At 47.9% G+C, this 26,447-nt stretch overlaps 1 protein-coding gene across 1 annotated transcript in view; it reads left to right on the top strand.

Moving 5' to 3' along the window:
* fgfr3 (fibroblast growth factor receptor 3) overlaps positions 1-13,372 on the top strand; it is a 55,716-nt gene extending 42,344 nt beyond the window's left edge. The window contains exons 6-18 of the mRNA XM_035417983.1: positions 2,719-2,863; positions 3,374-3,432; positions 4,065-4,209; positions 5,264-5,442; positions 6,373-6,518; positions 6,871-6,992; positions 7,509-7,619; positions 7,894-8,084; positions 8,255-8,377; positions 9,372-9,442; positions 11,536-11,673; positions 12,274-12,379; positions 12,784-13,372. Of these exons, the coding sequence (XP_035273874.1) occupies positions 2,719-2,863; positions 3,374-3,432; positions 4,065-4,209; positions 5,264-5,442; positions 6,373-6,518; positions 6,871-6,992; positions 7,509-7,619; positions 7,894-8,084; positions 8,255-8,377; positions 9,372-9,442; positions 11,536-11,673; positions 12,274-12,379; positions 12,784-12,954 (1,707 nt within the window). The 3' untranslated portion in view covers positions 12,955-13,372. The remainder of the gene's footprint in view (positions 1-2,718; positions 2,864-3,373; positions 3,433-4,064; positions 4,210-5,263; positions 5,443-6,372; positions 6,519-6,870; positions 6,993-7,508; positions 7,620-7,893; positions 8,085-8,254; positions 8,378-9,371; positions 9,443-11,535; positions 11,674-12,273; positions 12,380-12,783) is intronic.
* Positions 13,373-26,447: the final 13,075 nt, after the last annotated feature.

Below are 26,447 nucleotides of genomic sequence, written 5' to 3'. Positions count from 1 at the left end.
AGATATAAGACCTTGTTTATAGAATACAGCCAGCCCAGGAGACAGAACACAGGCCTGCTGGCATTGACATCAATTATAAACCAGATCTGCTGCAATTGGCTCAGATGTATGCTGGGTCTATTGTCATTGGCTCCGGTCTGCGCCGTGTGCACTGTGATTGGCTCAGGTCCGTAGTGGGTACACTGTCATTGGCTCGGGTCTGTAAAAGCTAAAATATAAGACCTTGTTTATAGAACACGGGCTGCCCCAGAAGACAGAACACAGGCCCACTGGCATTGAAATGAATTATAAACCAGATTTATCAGACCAGATCTAGTCTGCTGCAACAGTCCCATTGCTACCCGGAGAAAGAGAAGGTGCCCAGAGTGTTTACATTAGCCTGCGTCCCACAGAAGCGCACAGCGCCGCTAACGCTGCCAGGCAGCAGTGCATTCTGGGAGCTTCTCCTTACCCGGCCCGTGCCTCCTCGTTGACCCTGAAACCGAGAAGCAGGCGACGTCAAGTCGCTCGCGTGTGTTACGCTCGGAGAGGAAAAAAACAATTAAAGCATTCTGTGTGTGTGTGTGTGTGTGTGTGTGCGTGTGCGCGTGAGATTCCCGGGCGGGTAAGACGGGCGGGGCGCGGGTTCTGTCTCTGCTCCCGACGGGGGCCCGGGACGCCGGGGGGACACCGGGGTTCAGGAGGCAGGCTTTGGGCAAGGCGCTCGACCGCAATGCGCCAGATCTGGATTTTCCAGATGTAAACAGTGATGTCACCGGCCCGACCGCTCTTGGGCAGGGGAGACGGCTGCATCAGCCCTGAAGGGCTTTCAGATGGGCCGTTTTTTTTTTTTTAAACACGGCACATTTCTTTCATGTAGCGCCCTCAGACCTACAGAGCGATGAAGCCGCCACCGCTGCCATTTTGTTGCCCGTGTCACTGGCCTTCTTTGAACATGCCGAGAGAGACAGAAAGATGAAGCGAGACACGTTTTTCTAACCTGTACGAAAGCCTCACCTTCAAAACAGGCACTGGGTTATACTCCTGTCAGTTTTTTTTTTGTTTTGTTTTGTTTGTTTTTATTTACTTTGACGAGCACAAAGGTGCATCATAACCAGCCTTTCACCTTCTTTCGTTCCTCCAAAAAAAAAAATTTCCCTCCAAAAAAACACAAAAAACGAGCCCGGCTCTTTGACAACACAGAGACAGACTCCTTCAGAAGCCAGGAGCGCCTGCCTTTCCCCCCCCCCCTTTTTAAATTTTTTTTAAAACATTTTCTTCTTCTAACGGAACAAATAAAAGCAGGCGTCTGGGTCTGGAGCGCTCGGAACGCCGGCTCGTCGGGACTCCGGGAAAGAGCCGCTCGGCGGCTGAGATTGATTTTGGGGAGGGGGGGGGGGCAGGGGGGGGGTGCAGAGCCGGGTGGCAGAGCGGCGGTTCTTTCCCGCTGCACAGCAGCCATGGAAAATGTGAGGGGATTTGGGGAAGGGCCGAGTCAGCAGCAGAGCAGAGCAGAGGGGGGGGGGGGGGGGACCGCGAGAGCGAAGCCGGGCTCCAGGACCGCGGCTCCACCGTCTATTTTTGCCTCCCACATAATTGGAACAACATTTGCTGGGATTTCGCATTCCAAAACCACACCCCCCCCCTCCCCCCCTCTCTCCACACCCCCCTCCTCCTCCCTCCCCCAGCACCACCAACATTAAGACGACTTGCGACATTGCATGTGTGGCACCAACCACCACCAACCGCCACCACCACTAAAAATACAGTAATTCATGAACAAAGCATTTTTTTAGCTTTAGGCCTTTTTTTTTTTTTTTTGGTTGCTTGCTTTTTTCCTCCCCGTGTTTGAATCCCACACTGATAAAAGGGAAAATTTGTTTCAGCTAATTCAAAAGGCAGACGCAGCCTTAAAGACACTCCCGCCTTCCTGTTTTTGTCTTTATGGAAAGACGAGGGACTTGCATTTTCAGCTGATTTTCTGTGTTTTTTCAGTGGCGGCAGTGATGAAGAAAGTCAATGCAGTCGTCTTCACTGAACTGCCGTTTTGGCTCAAACAAACCCAAAATGCCTGCCTCTTAATTAGACCCACAGGAACTCACATCATAGGCACAAAGGCTTGAACACAATTCTGAGAAAGATTTAAGACAGTCAGACTGCATGTATCAGTGTTGAGCTTCATAATCCTCCAACTCAGTAGACTGTTACAAAATATTTCCAAAAATCACAGTAAAATGTAAACATACAAACTGCAAAATGAGGCTACAATTTAACCTGTTTTTTTTTAAATTATTTAAAGTTCAGCTGGATCACTGTTTAAGGGTTGGATAATACATTTCCTGTTTTCCCCCAAATTGTCAATTCTTTGGATTTTTAATTATTATTATTATTTTTAAATAAACTCTGAATAATGTCCATTGAGAAATGTGTGACAACCAGTTTTTTGGGGTGCAATAGAAAAATAAAGAGTGAGCCAGTGAACAGTCCACCAGTAAAGTCTGTTAAAGGAGAGCTCTGTCCTGGACTCTCCTTCCCTTATTAAACAGAGGTCATTTCAGGATCGAAAACAGCAGAACTCTTATACAGTGTGTACTGTTTGTCTGATGTGTCACTGTGGGGTCTGTACTGTACGTGACGGTGGTGGTGGTGGTGACTGTAAATGTGTTCTGTAATGTGCACAGGAGCGTGTGTCGGTCCTGCGAGGACAAGCCACTGACCTGTCTGTGTCTGTCTCTCCAGTCTGTGGTCAGTAGCAGCACAGAGGCCCATGTTAAACTCACTCTGTTCAATGTGACAGAGAAAGACCAGGGCAAGTACTGGTGTCGGGCCTCTAATTTCGTAGGCAAGTCGGAGAACCCCTTCTGGCTTTTTGTTCAGAAACCAGGTAATGCGCCCAGTAACCCCGCCCCTCTACCAAAGCCCCGCCTCCCCCTGCTGTCTCTAGCCCCGCCCAGACTTGCCTCTCTCTCTCTAAAACCCTGCTGCAGCGTGTCATCCTCATCCCCAGCCTCACCTCCTCTTCCTCCTGCTCCTCCTCCTCCTCCTGCTCTGCTTCGGGTGTAGCTTGCATGCTCGCAGGTGGAGAAAACCACCCCCTCCCCTCGTGCCCCCCCCCCCCCCACCCCTCACCCCCCAAACATAATAGCAGCACAGTTACCAGCAGCCACTTTAACCGGCCTCCCCCCCCCACCCCCACTACCACCCCACCCAATCTCCTGCATCTCCTCTCCCGATCAATAACCCGACTGGACACTGCTAACAGGGCTGAGACTAAGCAGCGACTGCCTGCTCCCCGCCCCCCCCCCCCCCCGAATCGATCCCCCCCTCCTAGCGCACTCCGCGGGCGCATTAGTATTCCCCGTGTGAACGCGTGGGTACCGCCAACGTTCTGAAGAGCCCAGAGGAAGGGGTGTGGCCACGGACTCCACAGAGCGCTACGAGAGCCAGGCCCGGGTTCGGCCTGCTGCCCGAGGTTCAGAGCCGCGCTCCGCAGAGCCACTGAATCCACAGAACCACTGCCTCCACAGACCCCACCTCTCCACCGTTATATCCCCGCATCTCTCCGTCCATCCCTGTCAGTGGTCCTCCTTTCATCAGATTTTTTGTAACGGCTCAGTTCCCACCAGGCCCACGTCCAGCCAGCTCGCCGCCCTTCACGGGGTGTGTGGGGGGGGGGGGGCGGAACACGTTAACCCTCCCACCCAATCAGGTTCAGCGAAGCGGGGGCAGGGTGGCGACCGGGGCGCTGGGCGTGGGCGGGGGTGTTCCGCGCCCGGTGGGGGAGGTGGTGGGGGCCCTTGCTGCTTTGCTGCCCGCTCCTGGGCGCCGTGGTGACGGGTAGCGGGTGACTCCATTGGTGGCTACACTGTGTGGCGGGAAATCTGGACTTCAGCACTGCTCTTTATTTCCACCCCCCCTCCCATCATTGAGGGGGGGGGGGGTTTGAGCTTTTCCTGGGTGCTCCTTCCGGTGATTTGTGCATTTCCTCTTGGGATTTAAGGCTTATGAAATATCCTCTCTCCCTCCTTCTCTCTCTCTCTCTCTCTCTCTCTCTCTCTCTCTCTCCGTGATTCCCCGGGTCCCAGACGGCAGGTATAAACACCACGGATAAGGAACTAGAGATTCTGTTCCTCACCAACGTGTCGTATGAGGACGCTGGGGAGTACACCTGTCTAGCTGGGAACTCTATTGGGTATGCTTACCACTCGGCATGGCTGACCGTGCTGCCAGGTAACTGCCCCCCCCCCCGCCCACCCCCTCCCTCTCCCCCGGGGTCCTTCCTGTCTCTGGGGTCACTATCACACTGCCTGTCACTTTGACAGTTTATTTTTTTTTTTTTTAACTGTTGTGTTGATGTGATGATATAAGTTTGCGTCTGAACGTTCGCTACAGTAAAACAAAAGCTGTTTTCTCATTACCTACTGTATACTGTTTAAGGCGAAAGTGGACGTGTAAAATCAGATGTTCATGACGTAGCAGCCGCAGTGGCTGGTTTTGAGGGTAAGCGAAGGCATTCTCAAACCGAGGGGGAGCGAACGGCAAGGCGTCGTTCCAGAAGCCAGTCTGAAAGCCGGAGAGTTGGGCGGAGCCGGGAGAGGCCGCCGGCGCCGCCTCCCCACCGGCGCATCCGCGACACACGGAAAGCGCGGCCCGGCGGTCTCTGAACTTCGGCGCCGCCGGCTGGCTCAGACGTGCCGTGGGAGAACGGCGCGGTTTTAAACCACGGCTGAGATCAGCGGCTAAATCTGCAGCGCTGCGGTCCACAGAAACAACCGCAGTCTCCACGCCAACACGTCTGAGCAGACTGACCTCAGTCAATAATAATAATAATAATATTAATATTAATATTAATACAGCAGAGTGGGTAGCCCTGTTGCCTGCTAAGAAGGAGGTTCCGTGTTCGAACACTAATTATTCGGCAGGGACCCTCAAGCGCAATTAGGGTCAGGCTTTTAGGGATCTTCGTACAGAGGATCAGAGCCTCAAACTGCCAGGTTTTAAACCTGATGTAATCCGTGTAACTGACACCGAAGCACACCCGGAAATTCTCAATACTGCTTCCTACTGCTTTTTAAAAACCACACTTCCGAGTAAATTAATGGTTTTCAGTTGTTATGGAAAAACACCCTTTGTCTGAAAATGCCAAGCTTTCCCAAAACAAGCCATTAAGCGAACAATGCTGGATTATTCCAACAACAGGTGTTAAATGTCTACTAGGGCTGCTAGTTTTTTTCTTCTTCTTCGCGTATCGTCTGGCTGATCGTTCACCTTCGACCCCTCCCAGCCGTCGAAGACAGCGAGAAGGAGGACGACTACGCCGACATCCTGATCTATGTGACAGGGTGCGTGCTCTTCATCCTCACGGTGGTCATCGTCATCCTCTGTCGCATGCGGATGTCGAGCCAGAAGACGCTGCCCACGCCGCCCGTGCAGAAGCTCTCCAAGTTCCCTCTCAAGAGACAGGTAACAGAAAGTAGATACAAGATTCCTTCAGATAGACATCCTCCCCCTTTCCTTCCCCCCTTCCCTTTCTCTATTTTCCACAATAATGATAAAGATAATCATTAACATAACTTTATATTGCCATGCAGCACAAGATGCTTTACAGACCATTCTAATGACACAGGTTCTGCCCCCATGTACTTTAAAGGGATTGTTTGATCATTCATTTGCTGCTCACCAGCGCGCCTCACCGCCTGTAAAAATGTCACCTAAGAGTCAGTACCCAGGCGTAAAGCCCTGCCCTGTCTCTGCAGCGCCACACGCTGTCTGTACTCAACACTCGACTGCAGTCTGTGCTCAACACCTGACTGTCTCTGGAAAACACTGGAGTCAGTGGCAGTCATCACTCACAGACGCTCTATTACAGCTGCGCTGTTATGCTAATTATGCTAATTATGTTAATTCTGCCCGTGAAATAAATCCAGCGCAAAACTGCAGGGTTGGTTTGCATGGCTGTATGTGTGACAGAGAGAGAGAGAAAGTGTGTGAGAGTGTGTGTGTGTGTGTGTTATATGGTGAATACTGTGGACACTGTTGGCTGCTTTAGGTTATCCAGCCATCCTGCCCTCTCTGAGGGATGAGTGGAGATAAGTGGTAAGTGGACAGGTTTGTGTGAGAATCTCAGTAGTACAATATGAGTAAGAGTGCCCCCCCCGGCACACACACACACACACACACACACTCCCCCCTCCCTGTCACCGGTCTGACTGTGTTTAAAACACTCCCCCAGTTCCACAGTAACCAGCAGGTCAAGAATCCAAGCCGTAAATAGCGCGATATCCACCCCCACCCCCACCCTACCCCCCCCCATCCCTACCCCCACCTCTCAGAGCTCCCCGCCCGCCCGCTCTTTCAGAGACTATAACTCTGCTGTGTTTTGCACCCAAGCAGGTGTCTTTGGAGTCCAACTCGTCCATGAACTCCAACACGCCGCTGGTGCGCATCGCCCGGCTGTCCTCCAGCGACGGGCCCACGCTGGCCAACGTGTCCGAGCTGGAGCTGCCCGCCGACCCCAAGTGGGAGTTCCCGCGGACCAGGTGAGGGGGGGGGGGGGGCGGAGGGGGGCACGCGCGCACTTACGTTTTTACCACGCAAGTCTCGATGGCTGCTGGGCTCCGGATGGAAGAGAAGCAGCCACTTGGAATTGTGTTTTTCAGATAAGAGTGTGCCCAATTCTGACTGATGTTGAGTTGCTTTGGGTGATGTTGAGCTGCACTGGGCTGATATTGTGCTGTTGATTTGTACTGGGCTAATACTGTCCTGTTGAGCTGCACCGGGTTGATATTGTTTTGTTGAGTTGCACCGAGCTAATATTGTGCTACAGAGTTTCACTGTGCTGACACTGTGCTGTTGAGTTGCACTGAGCTGACGCACTGTGTTGCGTTGCAGGCTGACCCTGGGAAAGCCCTTGGGCGAGGGCTGCTTCGGGCAGGTCGTCATGGCCGAGGCCATCGGGATCGACAAGGAGAAGCCGAACAAACCCCTCACGGTCGCCGTCAAAATGCTGAAAGGTCCGTACGAGAACGGCGGGAACAAGGCCAAATGCGCTTCCCCTGAACAGGGAGGAACAAGTCGTCTCCAAATCACTATGTGTCTGAAATACATTATCGACTAGTCAGAAAACATTAACGAATAGGGAACAATGCAGAACAGAAGACAACAACACCACAGCCTCTGCCATTCTTAAACAGCAACTGAACCCCATTAATCTACGCCCCATTAAACACTTAAACGTATAGCAGGGCCGCCCAACCCTGTTCCTGGGGGTCTACCATCCTGGAGGTTTTCACTTCAACCCTAATTTGGCACACCTGACTTTACTAATCTCAATGAGCTTTCTGGCTGTTGAGTGAGGTGTGTTTTGTTAGGGCTGGACTGAAAACCTACAGGACGGTTGATCTCCAGGAGCAGGATTGGGCAGCCCTGCTTCATAGGGTCCTCTAGACTGAGGCTAAGACAGTGAATTTTCCATAAAGCCTGGATGTCCACTGTAGGTTTCTCACAGCTTTCGTGGTTTCTCTCCCCAGATGACGCCACTGATAAGGACCTATCAGATCTGGTGTCTGAGATGGAGATGATGAAGATGATTGGCCGACACAAGAACATCATCAACCTATTGGGCGCGTGCACGCAAGACGGTGAGCCACCGCAATGCCAACAGCCATAACCATGCGTATGCATTTAATACAGCAGTCATAACTGTGCATATACACTTAATATAGCATTCATAACTGTGCATGTACACTTAATATAGCAGTCATAACTGTGTCATCTGCTCAGTCATCCAAGTGAGATTTACCACTGTGGGATTACTTTCGCCACTGCTCTCAGGTAAGGGCTTCTAGGTGGGGCTGGGCCGGTTGTTCTGATGGGTGACCTATGACCTGTGACCTGTGACCTGTCTGTTTTTAGGGCCCCTGTACGTGCTGGTGGAGTACGCCTCCAAGGGGAACCTGCGGGAGTACCTGCGGGCCCGCAGGCCCCCCGGCATGGACTACTCCTTCGACACCTGCAAGATCCCCGACGAGCAGCTCACCTTCAAAGACCTGGTGTCCTGCGCCTACCAGGTGGCCCGGGGCATGGAGTACCTGGCCTCCCAAAAGGTCTGTCTGTCGCTCAGTCGGTCCGTCGCTCAGTCAGTCCGTCACTCAGTCGCTCAGTCAGTCAGTCGCTCGGTCAGTCAGCTGATGTTTGGTGTATCAGTTCAGCACCGGATTGGGTGTGTGGTGCGTAAGTTCTGAATGTGATTGGTTCCTTCTCTCCCCTCCCACAGTGCATCCACAGAGACCTGGCCGCCCGGAACGTTCTGGTTACGGAAGACAACGTGATGAAGATCGCAGATTTCGGGCTGGCCAGGGACGTGCACAACATCGACTACTACAAAAAGACAACTAACGTACGTACAGACGCAGGGCGGGACCGTTGCGTGGTCCCAAACCGTTACCCTACACCGTCACCCCTGGTGAGAGATACACGATAAAGGGATTATGCTTCCATCTGTGCACGTGTGCATCACGTCTAGAGCACTTCAATCATATCAGGTGTCCCTCCACATAAAGTTATCCATCTCTAGTCAGGAGCGCGCTCAGTAAGAGACGGTGAAGGCTGTTTTTTAAGAGCCCAGAGACGAAGAACAGGTGCTGGTGCCTGTTTACCCAAACTTGGACTGCAGCCATTAGCACCGCGACGCTAAGCCAAACTGAGGGCAGACGACCCCCACTGCCTTTAGAGCTCGGCACAGGCCCCCCCCCCCCCACACTCGAGAGACAGAGACACACCTGGAACGAGAGGAGGAACACAGAAGCTGTGGCTGCTTTGTGGAGAGGAAAGAAAACCAGCCAATCGGCAGCCTCCCTGCCACGGCCGTTACTAATATGGATTTACGATTGGTAGAGAGCGCTACAAACAAACAGTCACCGTGCATCGACCTTAAAACGCAGTGCAGCCGCAAAAAAAAAAGAGAAAGATAAAGAGAAAATGTCGCAATGCGACACAGAGAGAGCCGCCAAACGTTAATAACGTGGCACCGCAAGGACGCGGGACGGTGGGAAGGCGAGTCTGACCCCAGCAGCAGACCAGGGGGCCCGGGGGTCAGGTGGTTTTAACGTGCGTGTTTGTGAGGGATGATGGGTAATGCGGTTGTTTTTTTCCGCGTCGGCGCTCCCCATTGTCTGCCGGCGGAGCCTGTTTGAGCCGGGGGGCTTTACCGTCTGACTGAACACCGCTGTGCTCAGCAACCGACCTCCGTCTGAGCATGCTCAGTGGGGAGCTGAGGGGTGGCCCCAGGCCCCGGGCCCCGGGGAGGGTTTAGGGGGGGATTGGGCCGGTGCCGTTCTGACCCGAAGCGATCCTGCTGACCGGAAGGTTCTTTTGTGGCCGTGTTGTTGCAGGGACGGCTGCCGGTGAAGTGGATGGCGCCAGAGGCCCTGTTTGACCGGGTCTACACACACCAGAGCGACGTGTGAGTACAGCTGCAGTCACATCGAGTGTGTGTGTGTGTGTGTGTGTGTGTGTGTACCAGAGTGATGTGTAAGTACAGCTACAGTCACATTGAGTGTGTGTGTGTGTGTGTGTGTGTGTGTGTGTGTGTGGGTGTGTGTGCATGTATTTGAGTGTGTGTGTGTGTGTGTGTGTGTGAGAGTATGCGTACGTGTGACACAGAACATGTAGTGATTTTTCATTTTAACAGAATTGATAGTAGAGTGGTCTCTCTCCCTCCTCCTCATTCATCATTCTGACGTAACTGGGTCTCTCTCTCGCTCGCCATCTCTCCCTCTCTTCTCACTCGCTATTTTTCCCTCCTTCCCTCTCTCTCTCTCCGTTTCTGCTCACTCCAGCTCTCTCTCTCTCTCTTATTCTCTCTCTTTCCCTCCGTCCCTCTCTCTATCTCTGCCCACTCCAGCTCTCTCTCTCTCTCTTATTCTCTCTCTTTCCCTCCCTCCCTCTCTCCCTGCTGCAGAGGAGACCAATTTTTTGCACACCTGCACTTTCACACATTTTTACTTCCAAATCACAGTGTGCTCTTAAGTACAGTTTTACTATTCATAACAAGCCGCACAAACATAATACACACATATCTAAACATTCACAGAAATATTCATACTTTTTACTTAATGAAAACGTGTTTTCTCTGCGAGGCGTGTGCGTGTGAACTGGGCTTTCACACAGCATTGGGCCTGAGAAAGGTGTGTTCAGACCCAGCTAATGGCCTCTTTGCGCAGTGTGTAACTACAGCAGTGCACTGGACCAAGGATCCAGGGTCAGTTAGCACTGCATCTCAGTGCATTACAGCAAATGCATTTCATTGTTTTTACAATTCAGATTTTTTTTCCCCCCATTTTTTCCCACAGCAGTAGCCACATTCAAGCAGTTTTGCTTGTTAGGGATTTTGTCTCTTATTGTTGCTGTGCTCCAAAATATGAAGAGAGCACACACAGAGCCCAACAGGCAGCTGAGTGACTACATCACCTGTGTAATGCTGACCTGTGAAACCATATTGGGGGGGGGGGGGGGTTGTTTTTTTGGGGTCCCCCCCCTTCCCCCCGGGCTTGTCTCCGTCTGGGACTGAGGCGCAGTGACATGAGCGGCCTTGCAGACCATGGGGGGGGGGGGGGCAGCTCAGGGTGGCCTGACACCCCAAATGTCTGGCAGTGCTGGTCGTGGCTCAGCGGGCCGGGGTAGCGGTCCTCGCGGTAGCCGGGCGTGGATAATTCGGATAATTCCATTAACCGCGCCCTGCCGGACGGCAGGAGACCCGGGCCCAGAGGCTCGGGGGGTGCGAGTTTTTGGCTAATGATCCGCCCCGGTGAAATAAACAGGCCTGACAGACCTCCCCCCCCCCCCCCCCCCCCCCCTTAGATTACCGCCTGCTTTTAGGATGGGACTGGCTGCTGACTGCTGCAGCAGCTCAGACAGTTAAACTGACATAAGGCTGTTCACACATGGCAGGTGTGTGTGTGTGTGTGTGTGTGTGTGCGCGTGTGTAAGTGAATATGCGCACGTGTGTGTGTGTGTGTGTGCGTGCGTGTATGTGTTCATGTGTGTGTGTGTGTGTGCGCGTGTGTAAGTGAATATGCGCACGTGTGTGTGTGTGTGTGTGTGTGAGTGAGTGAATATGCGCACATGGGTGTGTGTGTGTGTGTGTGCGTGCGTGTATGTGTTCATGTGTGTGTGTGTGTGTGTGAGCACTTTGTGCTGACACCTGTCCACCAGAGACATTAGCTGTACTGAAGCCGTTTCTCCTTACAAGACCAACTAGAACAGCTGACCCCCGGTGTCTGACAGTAATTGGCAAATATAATTAATCGGCATATAATTACTGCATGTGAGACACACAGAGGCTGTTATGATCTGTCAAGACTAATTAGGGTTGCAGTTATTTTTTGCTACCTAAATTAAAAATAAAACACTTAAAGCCAAATTAAGCTCATATGCACCCCCTGTATTCTGCTCAGCTTGTACATATTGTATAATTTTGTCTCTTTTGTTTTTGTTTTCCGTTCTTTTCCCTCCTACTCTCCCTCCTTCCCTCCCTCGCTTCCTTTCCTCCCTCAGCTGGTCCTACGGGGTGCTTTTATGGGAGATCTTCACCCTGGGGGGGTCCCCGTACCCTGGCATCCCTGTCGAGGAGCTTTTCAAACTGCTGAAGGAGGGGCACCGCATGGACAAACCCGCCAACTGCACCCACGAGCTGTAAGTGTCCCGTCCCACAAGGGTACAAACCCGCCAACCTCACCCACAAGGGTACAAACCCCCCCAAACTCACCCACAAGGGTACAAACCCCCTAACTCACCCACAAGGGTACAAACCCGCCAACCTCACCCACAAGGGTACAAACCCCCAAACTCACCCACAAGGGTACAAACTCCCAAACTCACCCGCAAGGGTACAAACCCCCAAACTCACCCGCAAGGGTACAAACCCGCCAACTGCACCCTCAAGGGTACAAACCCCCCCAAACTCACCCACAAGGGTACAAACCCCCAAACTCACCCACAAGGGTACAAACCCCCCCAAACTCACCCACAAGGGTACAAACCCCCAAACTCACCCACAAGGGTACAAACTCCCAAACTCACCCGCAAGGGTACAAACCCCCAAACTCACCCGCAAGGGTACAAACCCGCCAACTGCACCCACAAGCTGTAAGTGTCCCGTCCCAAAAGGATCCACCATCTAACAGACAGTGTGAAAAAATTGGGAAACACCTGGGTAAATGCGGCAGAACGGACACAGGTGAAACGGACTGATCTTCAGCAAGTTTTTGATCTTTCGGGACTTTCCCTCCGCAGGTACATGATCATGCGGGAGTGCTGGCACGCTGTGCCCTCCCAGAGACCCACCTTCCGGCAGCTGGTGGAGGACCATGACCGCGTGCTCTCCATGACCTCCACTGACGTGAGTACACCTGCCGCGTTCTCGGTGACTGTGCAATGTTTTGGGCGAGTGTAGCGTGTTTGGATGAGTGTAGCGTGTTTGGCTGAGTGTAGCGTGTTTGGATGAGTGTAGCGTGTTTGGCTGAGTATAGCGTGTTTGGCTGAGTATAGCGTGTTTGGCTGAGTATAGCGTGTTCGGCTGAGTGTAGCGTGTTTGGCTGAGTGTAGCGTGTTTGGCTGAGTATAGCGTGTTTGGCTGAGTGTAGCGTGTTTGGCTGAGTGTAGCGTTGTTTGGCTGAGTGTAGCGTGTTTGGCTGAGTGTAGCGTGTTTGGCTGAGTACAGCGTGTTTGGCTGAGTGTAGCGTGTTTGGCTATTAATAGCCTGTTTTTGCTGACTGTGTGGTGTCTCGTCGTTTCCCCCTACAGGAGTACCTGGACCTGTCGGTGCCATTTGAGCAGTATTCCCCCACCTGCCAGGACTCGAACAGCACCTGCTCCTCCGGGGATGACTCCGTCTTCGCCCACGACCCCCTGCCCGACGAGCCCTGCCTGGCCAAAGAGCACCAGAGCAACGGGGTGCTCAGGACGCAGACCTGAGGAGCGCGCCGCGTACCCCCCCAAAAAACACCTCTCCTCCTTTTCTCCTGTTCTGGGAGAACCGGGACGAACGCTGTACTCTAGAACAATCTACACCTCGTAGAACCTCACGTTCTGTGGTCCAGGTTTAGATTTTTTTTTTTGTATTATTATTATTATTATAATATTTTTTTTACTGGGCAACGCTGAGAGGGACCACTCAGCTTGAAGGTGTTCTTCATCCAAACCCCTCTGAATCACGGATTCCCCTTCTTTTTTTTTTTTGGAGGGGGGGGGGGGGGGGTGGGGCCAAATTTTTTTTGGACGCTCGCGACTGGTCGTGCCAACACCGTTCCGTGCCTACCAAACGCAAAAGGACAGAGAGGACGTCGACTGGGAGGAGGGGAGTGGACACTGTTGCCATGGGAAGCAGTTTACACACCCCTGGGGAGAAGGCGCTCCGTTAGGAGATATGCAATATCAGGGCCCAGTGTCAAGCTCAGGGGTCCAGCCCCCCCCACCCTCCCCCCCACCAGACTTTTCCCCAAATTATCAGCCAATGAAGGACCTACAGCACCAGAGTAGGAGTTTCATAATTCTGTTACCTGGACCGCATTGCGATTGGCTGGTCACTCAGTAAACACAATGTGATTGGCTGGTCACTCAGTAAATGCAATGTGATTGGCTGGTCACTCAGTAAATGCACTGTGACTGGCTGGTCGCTCAGTGGCCACACAGCCTGTGTTGGCTGCAGTCTTACCGTGTCGCTAACAAGATGAACACTTTTTCTTAATTTTTTAAAAATCCCTTCATGGGAGTCGCAGTCGCATTTTTTGCCATCAGACATTACAAGGTTACATTGGGAGGCTTTAAAGCAAAAGTAAATTAATTTTTGTTTTTGTGTATTATCTGAAAAAAAGTTTCTATTGTAAATATATAAATACAAATATGTATCATAATGCTGTAAGCAGGAGTGTACTTAAAAGAAATATACATTTTTTTGAAAATTTTGAAAATCCAAACATTGCAATCTAGGATATACTGTTGTGATCATATCATTTAATCTTTTGAAGTTTATTTGAGTAATTAACATGTATATTTGTAATTTATTTATAGACTTAACATATCTGTTCAAAGGGTTTTAAAAGCTAGTTTAGGATATTTGGTACTGTAAACGACTTGAGTTTTTCAGATTTTAATTTTATAACTTATTAACAAAAAGAAATGAGGCAAGATATTTTCTCAACCTTCAGATTGGCCAAGTCCGATTTTGATTGATTTTTTTTTTTGTTTACAGTTGAAAGAATGTATGAAAAAAAAATGGGAAGATTCTTTTAGGCGTGTAGTTTCTGAAACATTGCGCTGGGTATATACACAGGTATATATAAGAAACTACGGTGTACAGACATTTAGTCCTGGATTGCAGTGGTGAATTATTTAACAGCACTACAGCGGCCTCCAAACAGCGCAGCAACAGCGATTACTCAAAAACAAGGGGGTTGACCTTTGACCTTTAACAAGAACCTCCAATGAAACCACCAGACTCTTCACCAGATCCCCACCCAACCTCTCGTTTAACATTCTAGCTGCTACCCAATAGTATTTCTCCTAGATATGAAGGAATGCATTGTGGATACACTTCCTTAAAGTGAATTCCGCAAAGCAAAAAAACAAACAAAAACTCTGAATTGTGATTTTTTTTTTTTTATGTATGTTTTTTCCAGTTTTGTACACATTGTCTTAATGAATGGTTCTAAAATGGCAGTGCACCACAAAAGGTGGTGTACAGACTGTAATCTTTTTTTAAATTTTTATTATGATTATTTTATTTTATTTTAAATCTCATATCCAGGTAATGCACTAGGAGGCTGGCGGGACAAAGTCCCTTTTGCACAAGTGCATTGTGGGAATCCCATGGCCAAATATTCCTCAGCCTGCCCACAGCTGTCCCTGGTTGACATGAGGCGAAGGTTTAAAATGCTAACGGGCTCTATAATTAGTGACAATTGCAAAAAGGGAAATGGGGTAGGATTACCCAGTGGCAAGCAGCAGCAAAGTGTGTCTTGCTGCTAAAATGCTGATAACTGCCGCATCAGCATTCCGTGCAGTTATTTCAATTTACATTATGCTTCCTCTCGTCGTTTAATTGGCCCATTTTATTTGTCTCGAAAGTGCCTGGAACTCATTTTAAAAATAAGGTGGGGGGGGGGGGGGGTGTAGTTAATTTAAGATGAATTTCATCTGAATGTATCAAATGTCTACGGTTGCCAAACAAGGGGGGGGGGGGGTCTTAGAAGGCCCTTCTAGGAATTTTTTGAGAATGGGGGGGGGGGGGGGGGGAGTATATAGGCACTTGTGGGGTATGATTTGGATTGGACGTTGATGCATTTTAATTTGTTCTTCCGAGATGGGTAAAAGCTTTCCCTGTGGTGAGAGCGTTTTTTTATTCTTCCTGTGTTCTGCTAGCGAGGAGCCAGCCGAAAGGTGACACAGACAGGCGTAGCGTAGCGTAGCCCTGGTTTGTTTAGTCTTCACGGAGCTTCTGTGCTCCAGTGGCGGGTAATAGGGGACTTCTGCTGTCTAATGGCTATGGCTCAGCCTGGTTTTTGACCTTTGAACCTTCCCTGGCTGACCAAGGGGTGCCTTTTTTTTGTTGTGTTTTGCTTCTACTACTGATGGTCATCCAGTATGTTTCTTAAGTAACAAAGCAGAGATGGTGGTGTGGTCCGCTCAGATCTGAATGAAGATCCGCCGTACAACGTTGTTATTTATTGTAATGTATTTATAATGACTCTGGTTTTAAAAAAAGAGGGGGACTGTGTGTGTGTGTGCCACACCCACAGTTTGTTTTACCTCGGTAGAAAAAAGCAGAATTTAAGATGGATTGAGTCGGCATTCCGTGGTACAGCAAGTTGCTTATCAGCAGGGGAACCCCAAAAAAAGTGCCAGTCGAACTCTTACAGTACCCCAGAACTTTTCCTCTCCTAGATTGGAATGCTTAACCACCATTCTTCCGGTTATCTTTGTTTTCTCATGTTTTAAGTATCTTGATAGTGCCATGAAGCTCTTACTAGAAGAAAACATAATTTATAGTTGGAAATTACCTAAGTGATTGTTGTACATTGAGTAGATTTTATATAGCTGTGTGATTTGTTTTTTTTGTAAAATTATAGAAAGGAAAGTTTTCCTTTGCAGTATTTTCTTAACAAAACTCATTAAAGTTACAAGCATTCCAGCTACCTATTCCTGAAATGAAATTACATACAGGTATGTGAGCAAAATTTTCAAAAGAATTGAGACTAGATATCCTATATAATTTATTTTTTCTCAATATTCTTTTTTTTCTTTTCTTTTGTAACAGAAATGTAGAAAAGGCTGACTAATCTAATCATTTGATATGTAGAACTTTTTTGTAGATTTCCTAGCGGTTCTCCTCTGCGTTCGGACCCACTGGACGCATTGTTCTGGTACATTCCGCCACACACCACCCTGTGCATCGTCACCCCAGACTGGGTGAAAACTTTTTTTTAATTTTTTTTATTTTCATATCAGTCGCTGTGCCTGACAAAAAACTATGCTGTTGAAAGTTTTTTCAATAAACACATAACAAACCACACTCACTGTGTGTTTGTATTCTTTATTTATTTTTTTGTGTGTGGGTAGGTTTTGGGGGGTTGGAGCTTTAATGTATTTAATAAATGATAATATATATATATATATATATATATATATATATCATATATGATTGAATATTTGATTGTTGGGCAGAAATTGCATCATACTCTTTCATGCATGTGTTTAAGTTTAGGAAATACCATCAACGTTATCCATATTGACATTGTTTTTGCTTTTTTTGAATGTAGTTTTGATTCATATTAATTCTTCTATTTCAAAATGTAATGTCTTGTATTTCTAAAATGATGAAACAATGTGATCAACCCTGTCAAATGTACAGCACACTACTGCACTAACACAGCATCTCTCCATAATGCCAATTATGAAATATCTCTAATATTGTATTCGTGTTATAATAGTATGACCGAACACCTCCTGACAGGATGGAGCTTGGGGACCCTTCTGACCAAATTATTTTAAAATTCACGACTTTTAAATAACTGATATCCTATCACTAACACAAACAATTATCCACACATAGTGAGCCAAGCTGTAGCCAGTATCTAGTAAAGCTTATTGCGGTACAACGTTTCAGCATCAAGGACAGCATGGATTGCTCGATCACGCAATCTTTTAACTGAAGGGTTCAGCACCACGGTGCCGTAAGTTCTCTTTAAGCTCCATACACAAGGCCAACATTCAAAGACGGAGTAGACACCCCGGCCTACAGCAGTATAGGTCTGAATTCAAATACAAAGTAAAAACCTTTTAAAAACACGGCCAAACGTAACCCAGGCAGGCAGTCGCGCGCGCACGTACGATACGGAGATGTCATGATCAAGCTGTATTTTTATTACATTTTTATCCAATCCTCTTAATCAAATAAAGATTAATTATGGCTGTTTCACTCACCAAGTTGTTGTCACTGCCCGGCTGATGTAACCCAGTCCTTGAGGGAGTCACCGTGTTAATTCCACCAACATCCACAGAATAAAATAATAAAATAATAATAAAATAATAAAGACAGCGCTAGCCCTACAGGCTAGTAGAATTAGCACAGCAACGCTTGTATTTTTCATGGCTTCAAGTGTGTCAAGCAAGGAAGAGAAAATACGTTGCGTGATGTAAAATTTTGCTGTTCTCTCGCTCCTTTTAAAATTTTTTTTTTTTACAACCGTACTATTTATGTATTTTGGCAAACGTTAAGATTATGAAAATACTACTTTACTTTGACAACTAGTTAGAGAGAGCACATGACACAGTCCACACCAGACCGAGACGGATACACGTCATTATTCAAGTAACCTATGACATTACCTTTTATTTACCAAAATGAACGATGAACATTGTAAATGATTGTCTGACGTAGAGATTATTAGTAAGGTAACATTAATTTACCAAATAAATAAATAAATAAATAAATAAATAAATAAATAAATAATTTTGAACACAGCACAACCGTCAGTCCCAGTACAGTTATGTGGGCCCAAACCAGGGAATGAGGGGCTCCTATGACGGAGATAGACCGCTTTATATCTTCAGAAAATAAGCAGGAACAGCCCCGGGCATTTCCATGATTTAGAACCATTAAAATGAATTATACATACACTGTGCTATGCTTTAGTGTTGCTGAGCCTTTTTTCCCCCTTTGGTCTCTCACACGTAATCAAAGCAAAACAAACAAAAGCAACAACAACAACAACAAAAAACAATAAATCCTTGCAGAGCCCATAACAGGACCCCCAGTGAGCATTGGGCCGGGGGGACAGATGCACTCCTCCAAGCACTCCTCCTCTATTGTTCTCTAATAATTAATCTCTAAAACAATTCTTATATTAAATATCCACATTATCACTATCACCAAATGCTGTCGTAAAAAAACACATATATGCGTAATGTAAAACAAAGTGACTCCAACACAAAATGTCAACCACTGATCATGACTAGTCACAACACAGAACAGTTGAATGTGTTGCAAATGCCATGGGATGAGTTTAGAAGCACAGTTTATCACTTAGTCCTATTCATAGGTTTACTGCAAGAACATAGAACTCCTTCGCAGTTTCGATAGAACTCCGCACAGTGATTACTTCCCAGTCAACTTCAAGCTCGACAAGGAGCGGGTTGTCATGTTTGCATTTCACTGAGTCAAACGGCTTCACAAACCCTTTGAAACCTGGCTGGCATTTCACCACTTGAGTCCGCTTCCCACAATTCCCTCTGGCTGTGTATAACACAAATATTTACATAAAGACAGATAGACACACACGCACGTATCAAAGGCGATTTCGTCAGTTATGGTATCGCGCAGCCGATCACTGGACCGCGGCTGACATGTGCAAATAACGCAAGTAAGAACGTAACCGAGTGAAAACTTTATTTATTTATTTATTTTGCATACACACACCACGCATTGTGCGCAGTCATACCTCCAAATGTGTTTGTGTATTTCCACCGTTTCCCCCGGGGTAAATAAGTGCTTTTGCCTGACAGCAGGTAAGGTGACGGACGCTTTACTGTTTGGGCAGTGTAATTTGGGCTCCAGGGGCCAGAGTTGGGGGGGGGGGGGGGGGGGGGGGGGCAGTGGGGGTCTGTGTGTGTGTTTTTTGGGACTTGGCCCTGGTCCTGTCTGACGTGTGTCCTGACTGGAACATCCTGCCCCCCACCCCCCACCCCCCCTGCTTGCTGAACCGGGCCATTCACAGGGGCGTGAGAGGGGGGCTTGTTTCGCTCTCAAATGGCTGCTTCTTTCCAGGTGTTTATGGAGCCGCCTCCCGCCCCCCACCCCCGCAAAAAAAACACATAATCAAAGAAGACTGCGCAGGTACTGCACTCCACCAAGTGGACAAACGCAGACCAGACGCTAAAAGGTGCCACATCACTGTGCGAGAGCTAAGGTCTGTTTTATAGGTAATTACTCGCTGGTGGAGGCTGTGTTTAGGCCGTGCGGTCACATGGTTTCATGCGCACTTTGAGGTCCCCTTGGCCAGCCTGAGCGCAGACGCTGCGGATGCATTTTTACAGTGTAAATTTAGAGTTTCACACCACATTTGAAGTCGCAGTAAAAAATGAAAAAAAATCTGAGTCTCTGCCCAGTGGTTTTTTTCAAACTGTAGCTTGCACCTTTGGTCTGTCAGTTACTGCACTGATAAGCAACAGCATATGGATGTGGGGGTCCCTGGTATCAACACTCCGAAACACTACATTTTGTATTAATACAATCGTCTCATTGAAGCGAAAACAAAACCGAGTTATTCTTTCAAAACCAGTTTCCATAGTCCTCTGACCCTTAACTCCACAACAACCTGGGCCAGGAGCTTTTGCTTTTCACTCATTTTGCACTGACTTTGTGGGATTAAAAAAGCAGGTATGAGAAAGTCAAGCAAAACACACATTTCTTGACACTTAAAACGGCAATATGCACTCATTTCTGTGAGCCATGCTTGTGTTTCCTTTGGAACTAGTTTTGTACTGCAATGCAAATGAGCACTTTTGATTTTATTTTTTTAATAAAACATTTTGGAATTTCATTCCGCAGCGAATGACGTTGAGGGCACCAGAGGTTTCGGATCTTAGGCTGGGTGGTCTCACGGTTTTCGGTTACCCCACAGGGTGTGACCACAGAGGTGCTGAAGGCGCAGCCCGAAGCTAGCAGAGAAGAGAACACTTAGCCACTGTTGGCACGGTGATGATGTCATCACGGCTTCCCTTGCACAGAGAGGGGAGGAGCCTACTGGCTGGAAACCGGCCTATACCCACTCCACACAGGCAGGCCTACAGAACCATACCGGTGAGTGCGTGTACGTGGGGGTGCATGTGGTTTGTGTATTTCGGTGTAAAATAAGCATATATTATATATTTAATCTTAGGCCTTTAGCTTTTTTTAAAGATTCAAAATTTCACATTTAAATTTTTTCTTGGTTATTCATTTCACTGGCAGCACGTCTGCATTTAAAAAGAGTAGAGCAGTACACATTTTCACACTGGTTAATGAAACAGCAGTAATATCGGTTTTCAGTATATTGACCAACAGGCAACTGACAGAAAATATACAAATCTGCCATTAAAATACAAATAAAACTATAAAAATGCATTATTATAAAACTGAAAATTACAAGAAAATAAATATTGTGACAAACAGTAATCGCAGTAACAGTGTTTTGAAAAATATTTATTTATATTTATATTTATATTTATAAATTTATATATTTTATGTAAGAGGGAATCACAAAGTGTGTTGTATATAGCGCCTTGTATTTTTTTGTTTCTCTTTTTGTGTTTGCGCCTCTCCACAGAGCTCATCACTCAGAGCAGAAACATCTGCTAGCTGGCGATGGCTGAGCTGCCCGGAGCCACACGGAGCGGGATATTTCAGGGAACATTCTATATTCCCCTCAGTAAACAACCCAAAGAATTTCCTGACCAGGAGAAGAAGGTTGTAAACAGACCTAAAATGGAGGTCCAGAGCGGCGGGCTCCCAAATCGGGGCGACCTCGCCCTCGTGCTGAAAAGCGCGTCCGCATTAGCGGCTGTGGCGAGCGGGATGGAGGGAGGGAGAGAGGGAGGGAGGGAGGGAGGGAGGGAGAGAGGGAGGAAGGGAAACCGCTTAAAGCCCTGCCAAAGCTGGGGCTTTCGTTGTCCCCGCTTTACTCAAAAAACCACCGAAGCTGCGGTGGTTCCGTGTTTACGAAAAAAAAAAAAAAAGGTCCCAGTTCGGAAGAAAATAAAATAATTATTAGTTCCAGTCTGGTTGAAATAAAAAAAAAAAGAGGGGCTGCATAGTTCCATACTGTGAAATGTGTAACCCTTTAAGGTGCAAGAGAGAACAAATGTGTGCTTAGAATGTCCTGTAACTGAACATTCTAACGCTGATGTATGCAACAAGCACCGCTGGCGGATGAAAGCAGCAGAGTTCTAGAACACTGACTTAGACTTTTTAAATAACATTCCAAAAAAAAAAAACCTACTCTCTCCAGAAGGGTAAATAATTTAACGGCCGACGTCGCGTCAAGAGAAAGCGAGACAGAAAAATACATAAGCTATCATCGCCGGGTACAGGGAGGGTTTGATTTGTTTACCGACAGTCTGTCGCGAAAGTTCACTGCAGTTTGGTAAAAAAAAATGGGGGGGGGGGGGGAGGGGGGGACGGCGAGAGGGGGCCGGGCAGCAAACCTTTGTTCTGTCTGTCTCAACACAGTTTGGGTTAGCTTTGTTTGTGCAAGAAGACGTGCCACAGAGACCCCCAGACACCAGTGGACACAGCAGTGACAAATTAGGAGGTCTGCTGGAATTAAAGCACACTGTTGTGCAGACAAGGTGCCCAAGTCATATAACTACTGTGGATAAAAACATGCGACTGATCGACTGATTACCACCACCTCCTCCCAGTCCCCCCCCCATTTTGTTTCGCAACCGGCACTAGTGCTGCATGCTCACGTGCCCAACAGGAGGCCATGTTGAAGTTCGTGCACTCCTCAGACACACTATCCCAGGAGAGCCAGCGCCTCTTTCCCCCACAGTGAAAGACACGCTGGAGATAGTAGCCAGTGCCAATCAATCTCTCGCTGACACGCGGCCGGCGACCCTCCCGGACCTCGACCGGGTCTGCTTACAGCTCCTCTTTCGGGTCGTGAGGACATTCTTCCACTCGTTTTACGAAGCGGGCAGCGGCGGCGAGAGCTGGTGAGGCCTTCGCCCCTGCAGGAGGAGCGAGGAGCGAGGAGCGCCCCCCCCCCCCCCCACACCACCCGCAGACTGACGTCCCGTACGATAACGAGGTGGTAAACGAAAGAGATTCGCGCTGACGCCCCCCCCCCCCGCTACGAGCCGCCCGCATCTGTCTCTCTCTCTCCCTCTCTTTGGTAACGTTGACACAGTACACAGCTACAGAGGCCCAGAGGCAGTGCTAACTCAGAGGCCCCTGGCTAGATCATAGCCCTCCTAACCCCGGTGGGAGAAAACCCTATTGGGTTTCCACCACTGCAAACCCCTTGACAGTGTCAGCAAATTACATGCCGAGGCTCCAGTTAGCGATTCTACGGCTATGCTGGCCTGTGCACGTGGCAGGCGTCTTTTCCAGCTCAGCCACTAGGGGGCTCTTAAACAAGTAAAGGACACCAGGTGAGCTAAGTTTGGGGTGTCTTGGAATTAGGATCTGTCAATGAACACGTCAATCAGAGAATGTAGCTGATGTTGATCATGTTGTCCTAGCGTTTTATAAGTATATTCATTTTCATTTCACAATTTCTAATCAGAAAGCCACAAAATCATTAAAAATTTTGCGAGGTAAACAAAAACACTGAAAAATAAACGGGCAACTTCAGTTTAGTCATAGGTCCCTCAAGTTTAGAAACAATGAAGTAAACTTTTTATCTTGGCAGCCATAGAAAACCCCACCCCTTTTAATGACAACCAGTCAGACTCCATATCAGACTGAACACAGTGTGAAAAGGCTTAAAGACTGGAAAGGCCTCCGATTTCAGCCAGACTATATGGAGAGAGCATTAAATATGTCCTGATAAGTGTCTGGCTGATCTTTACCATTTTTATTTTTTTTTTCCTTCATGTTTAAGATATTCTTATCTTCACCACCAGAGGGCATATCAATTAGAGATATTTTCTGTTGATTTGGCTCCATTGTAAGAAAAGATTAAAAAAGAAAAAAAATCCATTACACTAATAAAACAATTGCTGTATGTTAAGCATCTACAGTGTGGTATACTCTTAAACTGCATCATAAAACTCAAAATGCATGCTATATTAAACTGTCAATACAGTTGATCACGATTAGATTTACGCATGGATGTGCAGTAGAGTATCTGCGTGTGTACAAGCCGTCATTTCATCTGTTTTAAGGGAAAACTACAATCATTTTCCGGTGATTGACAGGAAATCGAACCTGACAAGTAACACGATTTCAATAATGCCATGTAATTATTTTCGTAACGAGAGAATAGTTTGACCGCACTGTTCCACTTGGCGCGTGGGTGGGTGGGCGGAGCCTCTTCACACCAACAGACGAGCTGCCTTGTAGGGCTCTTTACACCCATAAGCACTGAGCCAATGAGCGTTAAATATCAGCGGGCGTGTCACCGCGGATTTTTTATTTTAAACGCTCGGCCCCAAAGTGGTTTCACTGTTTACTTGGTGTCCTTTCACGAACGGACGGGTATTTGTTTTGAGAGTTTTAAAAAAAGATGCCACCGTGAAGTGCACACCAGCCACAAAGGAGACCTGGACCTCTGTCAAAAAACACAGTTAGTCATTTTCCAAATGTTTAGGTAGCGGGGACCAATTTAAACATTAACTTTTCCCAACGTAGCGCTATTTGCCTGCAGCATGAAAAAAATAAAAAAATGTTTTGAACTGGCAGTCTATCTACAGCTCCCAAACAAGGGTAGATGTGAAGCAGACAGACAGACAAGTATTTGCTTATTTACTTCAAAGAGCCAATATGAACGCACCGCAAAGTAAATTCAAAGTAATTCAGGAGCATTTGATTCACCAGAGAAACGCTACTGTACAACCTCTAGTCTATTCACTGACTACTCTGGCCTTAATCGTTGCCAGAAAAAAAATGATTCTTAGTGTGTATCTGAGTGGGAATCGCACAATCAGATTCTCGCGTTGCAGCTCTTCGCGTTTCGGCAAAAGCAATCTGGCCCGGGTCAGCGCTGCAGTCCTGCTGATTCTTTATTCATGGACAGTCGGTGGAAGGGACCCGCTTTTCCCCGCTGCCGCTCAAGCAGCGCGCGCGGCCGGGCTAATCTCTGGGATGAAGGAGAGCAGTCCTCGCAGTCGCTGCTGTAGCGTATCGGGCCGAAAGGAATACTATTACAGGACAAAACATGGGGTGCGTTCCTGTGATTAAAATGGCGTGCAGAACGTCAACATCGGCGTTTGCAATTAAAAAAAAATTATTCACCTAATAAATCGCAACCCATTAAAACACAGCTGACTAAAAATAACAACCATTCATAAATGCATCATTCAAATTCATAAAAACAGCTTTAAATACTAATACTAATCTTTATACTAACGTAGAATGTTCATGCAATCTTTGTTTCTGCGTTTGAAGTGTCTAAATAAAAACAAATAGCAGCGTTTTATACTTCAGGAGCAGTAATTAGGGATAGAAACAAAAGGCGAAATGCGCGGGGGTTCTCCAAGACTTGGGTGGGGAACCGATGCGTTCCATCGTGTGCGTTTCCATGGAGAAAGAACTCTGGCATTAATACAGGATGCCTGTACCAGAAAATGCCAATAAGAGGCAGACGTGCAACATCAGTTATTCATAAAACGAGCTATAAAATAATCATGTCGCCAGATCCTGTTTTTAGTTTAAACAATATTTTTCCCCCACACTTTGAATAAATGAAGAACATGCAACAGATGAATGCGTAGTTTACACACAAGTCCATTTTTATGTTCATGAATTAATTGATTCGACAATATTTATTGGTAAGTGTTTTTATATTAAGGGATTGAATTGGCCACCGATGGGCTTTCGCCGGTGTCTTGCAGTCACACGTGCAACAGAACCAGCACAGCAACCGCCGTTGCAGCGCCAATGCAATGTTGAGAACACCATAATGCTTCTGCAAACTGAATGGCGTCCGTCCAGCAGGCCAGAGGCGTTCGGTCCCCCTGCGTGATTAATCCGAGACGCCTATCCCGTCTCTTTTTTCGCGCGTTCGGAATGTGCGTCTCTTTCCTCGCGCGTTCGGAATGTGCGTCTCTTTCCTCGCGCGTTCGGAAGACGCATCTGTCAAAACTCGCCCGAGTTCGAGCCGTTTTTTTCTACAACGCTTTGAAATGGCATCCAGGTCTGCCCACCTTAATGGTTTTCACGATACATTAATTCCACTGGTGAAAATCCCAACTTCAATTACCTGGAACAAATTGCCCGGGTGAACTGCAAAAGGGGCCGACAAGTCAGATGTTTTCTGCGCAGCGAGAGCCGCCTCGGCTGGATCTACACAGCTGTTTCGGTTCTCATTTAACCCTCTCCTCCCAAACGAATGCGCTCTCTCCGCTGCGTTTTCCCCGCTACGATATTAGAGTAATCCCAGCCCTTATTCCCACGGCCTCACAGCTACCACGGTACATCTGTTGAATTGGGTCGCCAGGCCGTTCAGCGTATTCACAGCGTTGCTGATTGGCTGGTCTTCAACCACCCAGAATACACAATTACCTCTCCTGTACATCTAATCAAACCTGAAGACCCCTGCACTGCAGTCTCCCATTGGGCAGGTAAGGGCGTGGCTCCTCCTCACCTGCAGTCCCCAAGCATCTTCCAGTCACCTGGCTGCTCTGTTCACCTTAGCGGCCACGCCCCCTAGCTCACCTTTCACCTGAACAAGCAAGTTGCAAGTAGGCATGGGTAAAACATCCAACCTCACAAGGTCGACTTTTAGTGAACGGGCCCGTTTAGGGTGACAAAAAAACACTGACACTTCATAAACAAACAAAAATCATCACGAAGACTAATGAATAAAACAAAGTTTATCGATCATAAAGCATCAAGCTTGAAGCAAGAAATGTAATAATTATCAGTGAAGAGGACTCATATTTTTGGCGGCTATCCACCGGGCATTTCTCCCGTGCGGTAATTTCTGCAGTCAAGCATTGGAGGTGAAAAGTGAAGCCCTTTGTGTGAAAGACAGCTCAGCCAGCTGTGTTTGAGAAACCTGTTTGAGAGCTGCGTTCCCTCACACCGCGTGCAAACACGCAGCTCCCCTCCGTGACGTGGGCTGGATCGGCTGTCAGCTCGAGCGCAAAGGGCGCGCTGCGTAGCACACATTTTTCCCAAACGTCGTCCATTTGCACAGCTGGGCGGCTCACCTATGCAGCTCACCTGGGTCCCGGCCTTACGACCTCCTCCTATCGACCTCTCACCC

This window comes from Anguilla anguilla, chromosome 5 (genome assembly GCF_013347855.1).
Source record: "Anguilla anguilla isolate fAngAng1 chromosome 5, fAngAng1.pri, whole genome shotgun sequence".
In the NCBI taxonomy this organism is placed as follows: Eukaryota; Metazoa; Chordata; class Actinopteri; order Anguilliformes; family Anguillidae; genus Anguilla; species Anguilla anguilla.
The sequence above is the reverse complement of the archived record's forward strand: the minus strand, read 5'-3'. Positions and strand labels throughout refer to the sequence as shown.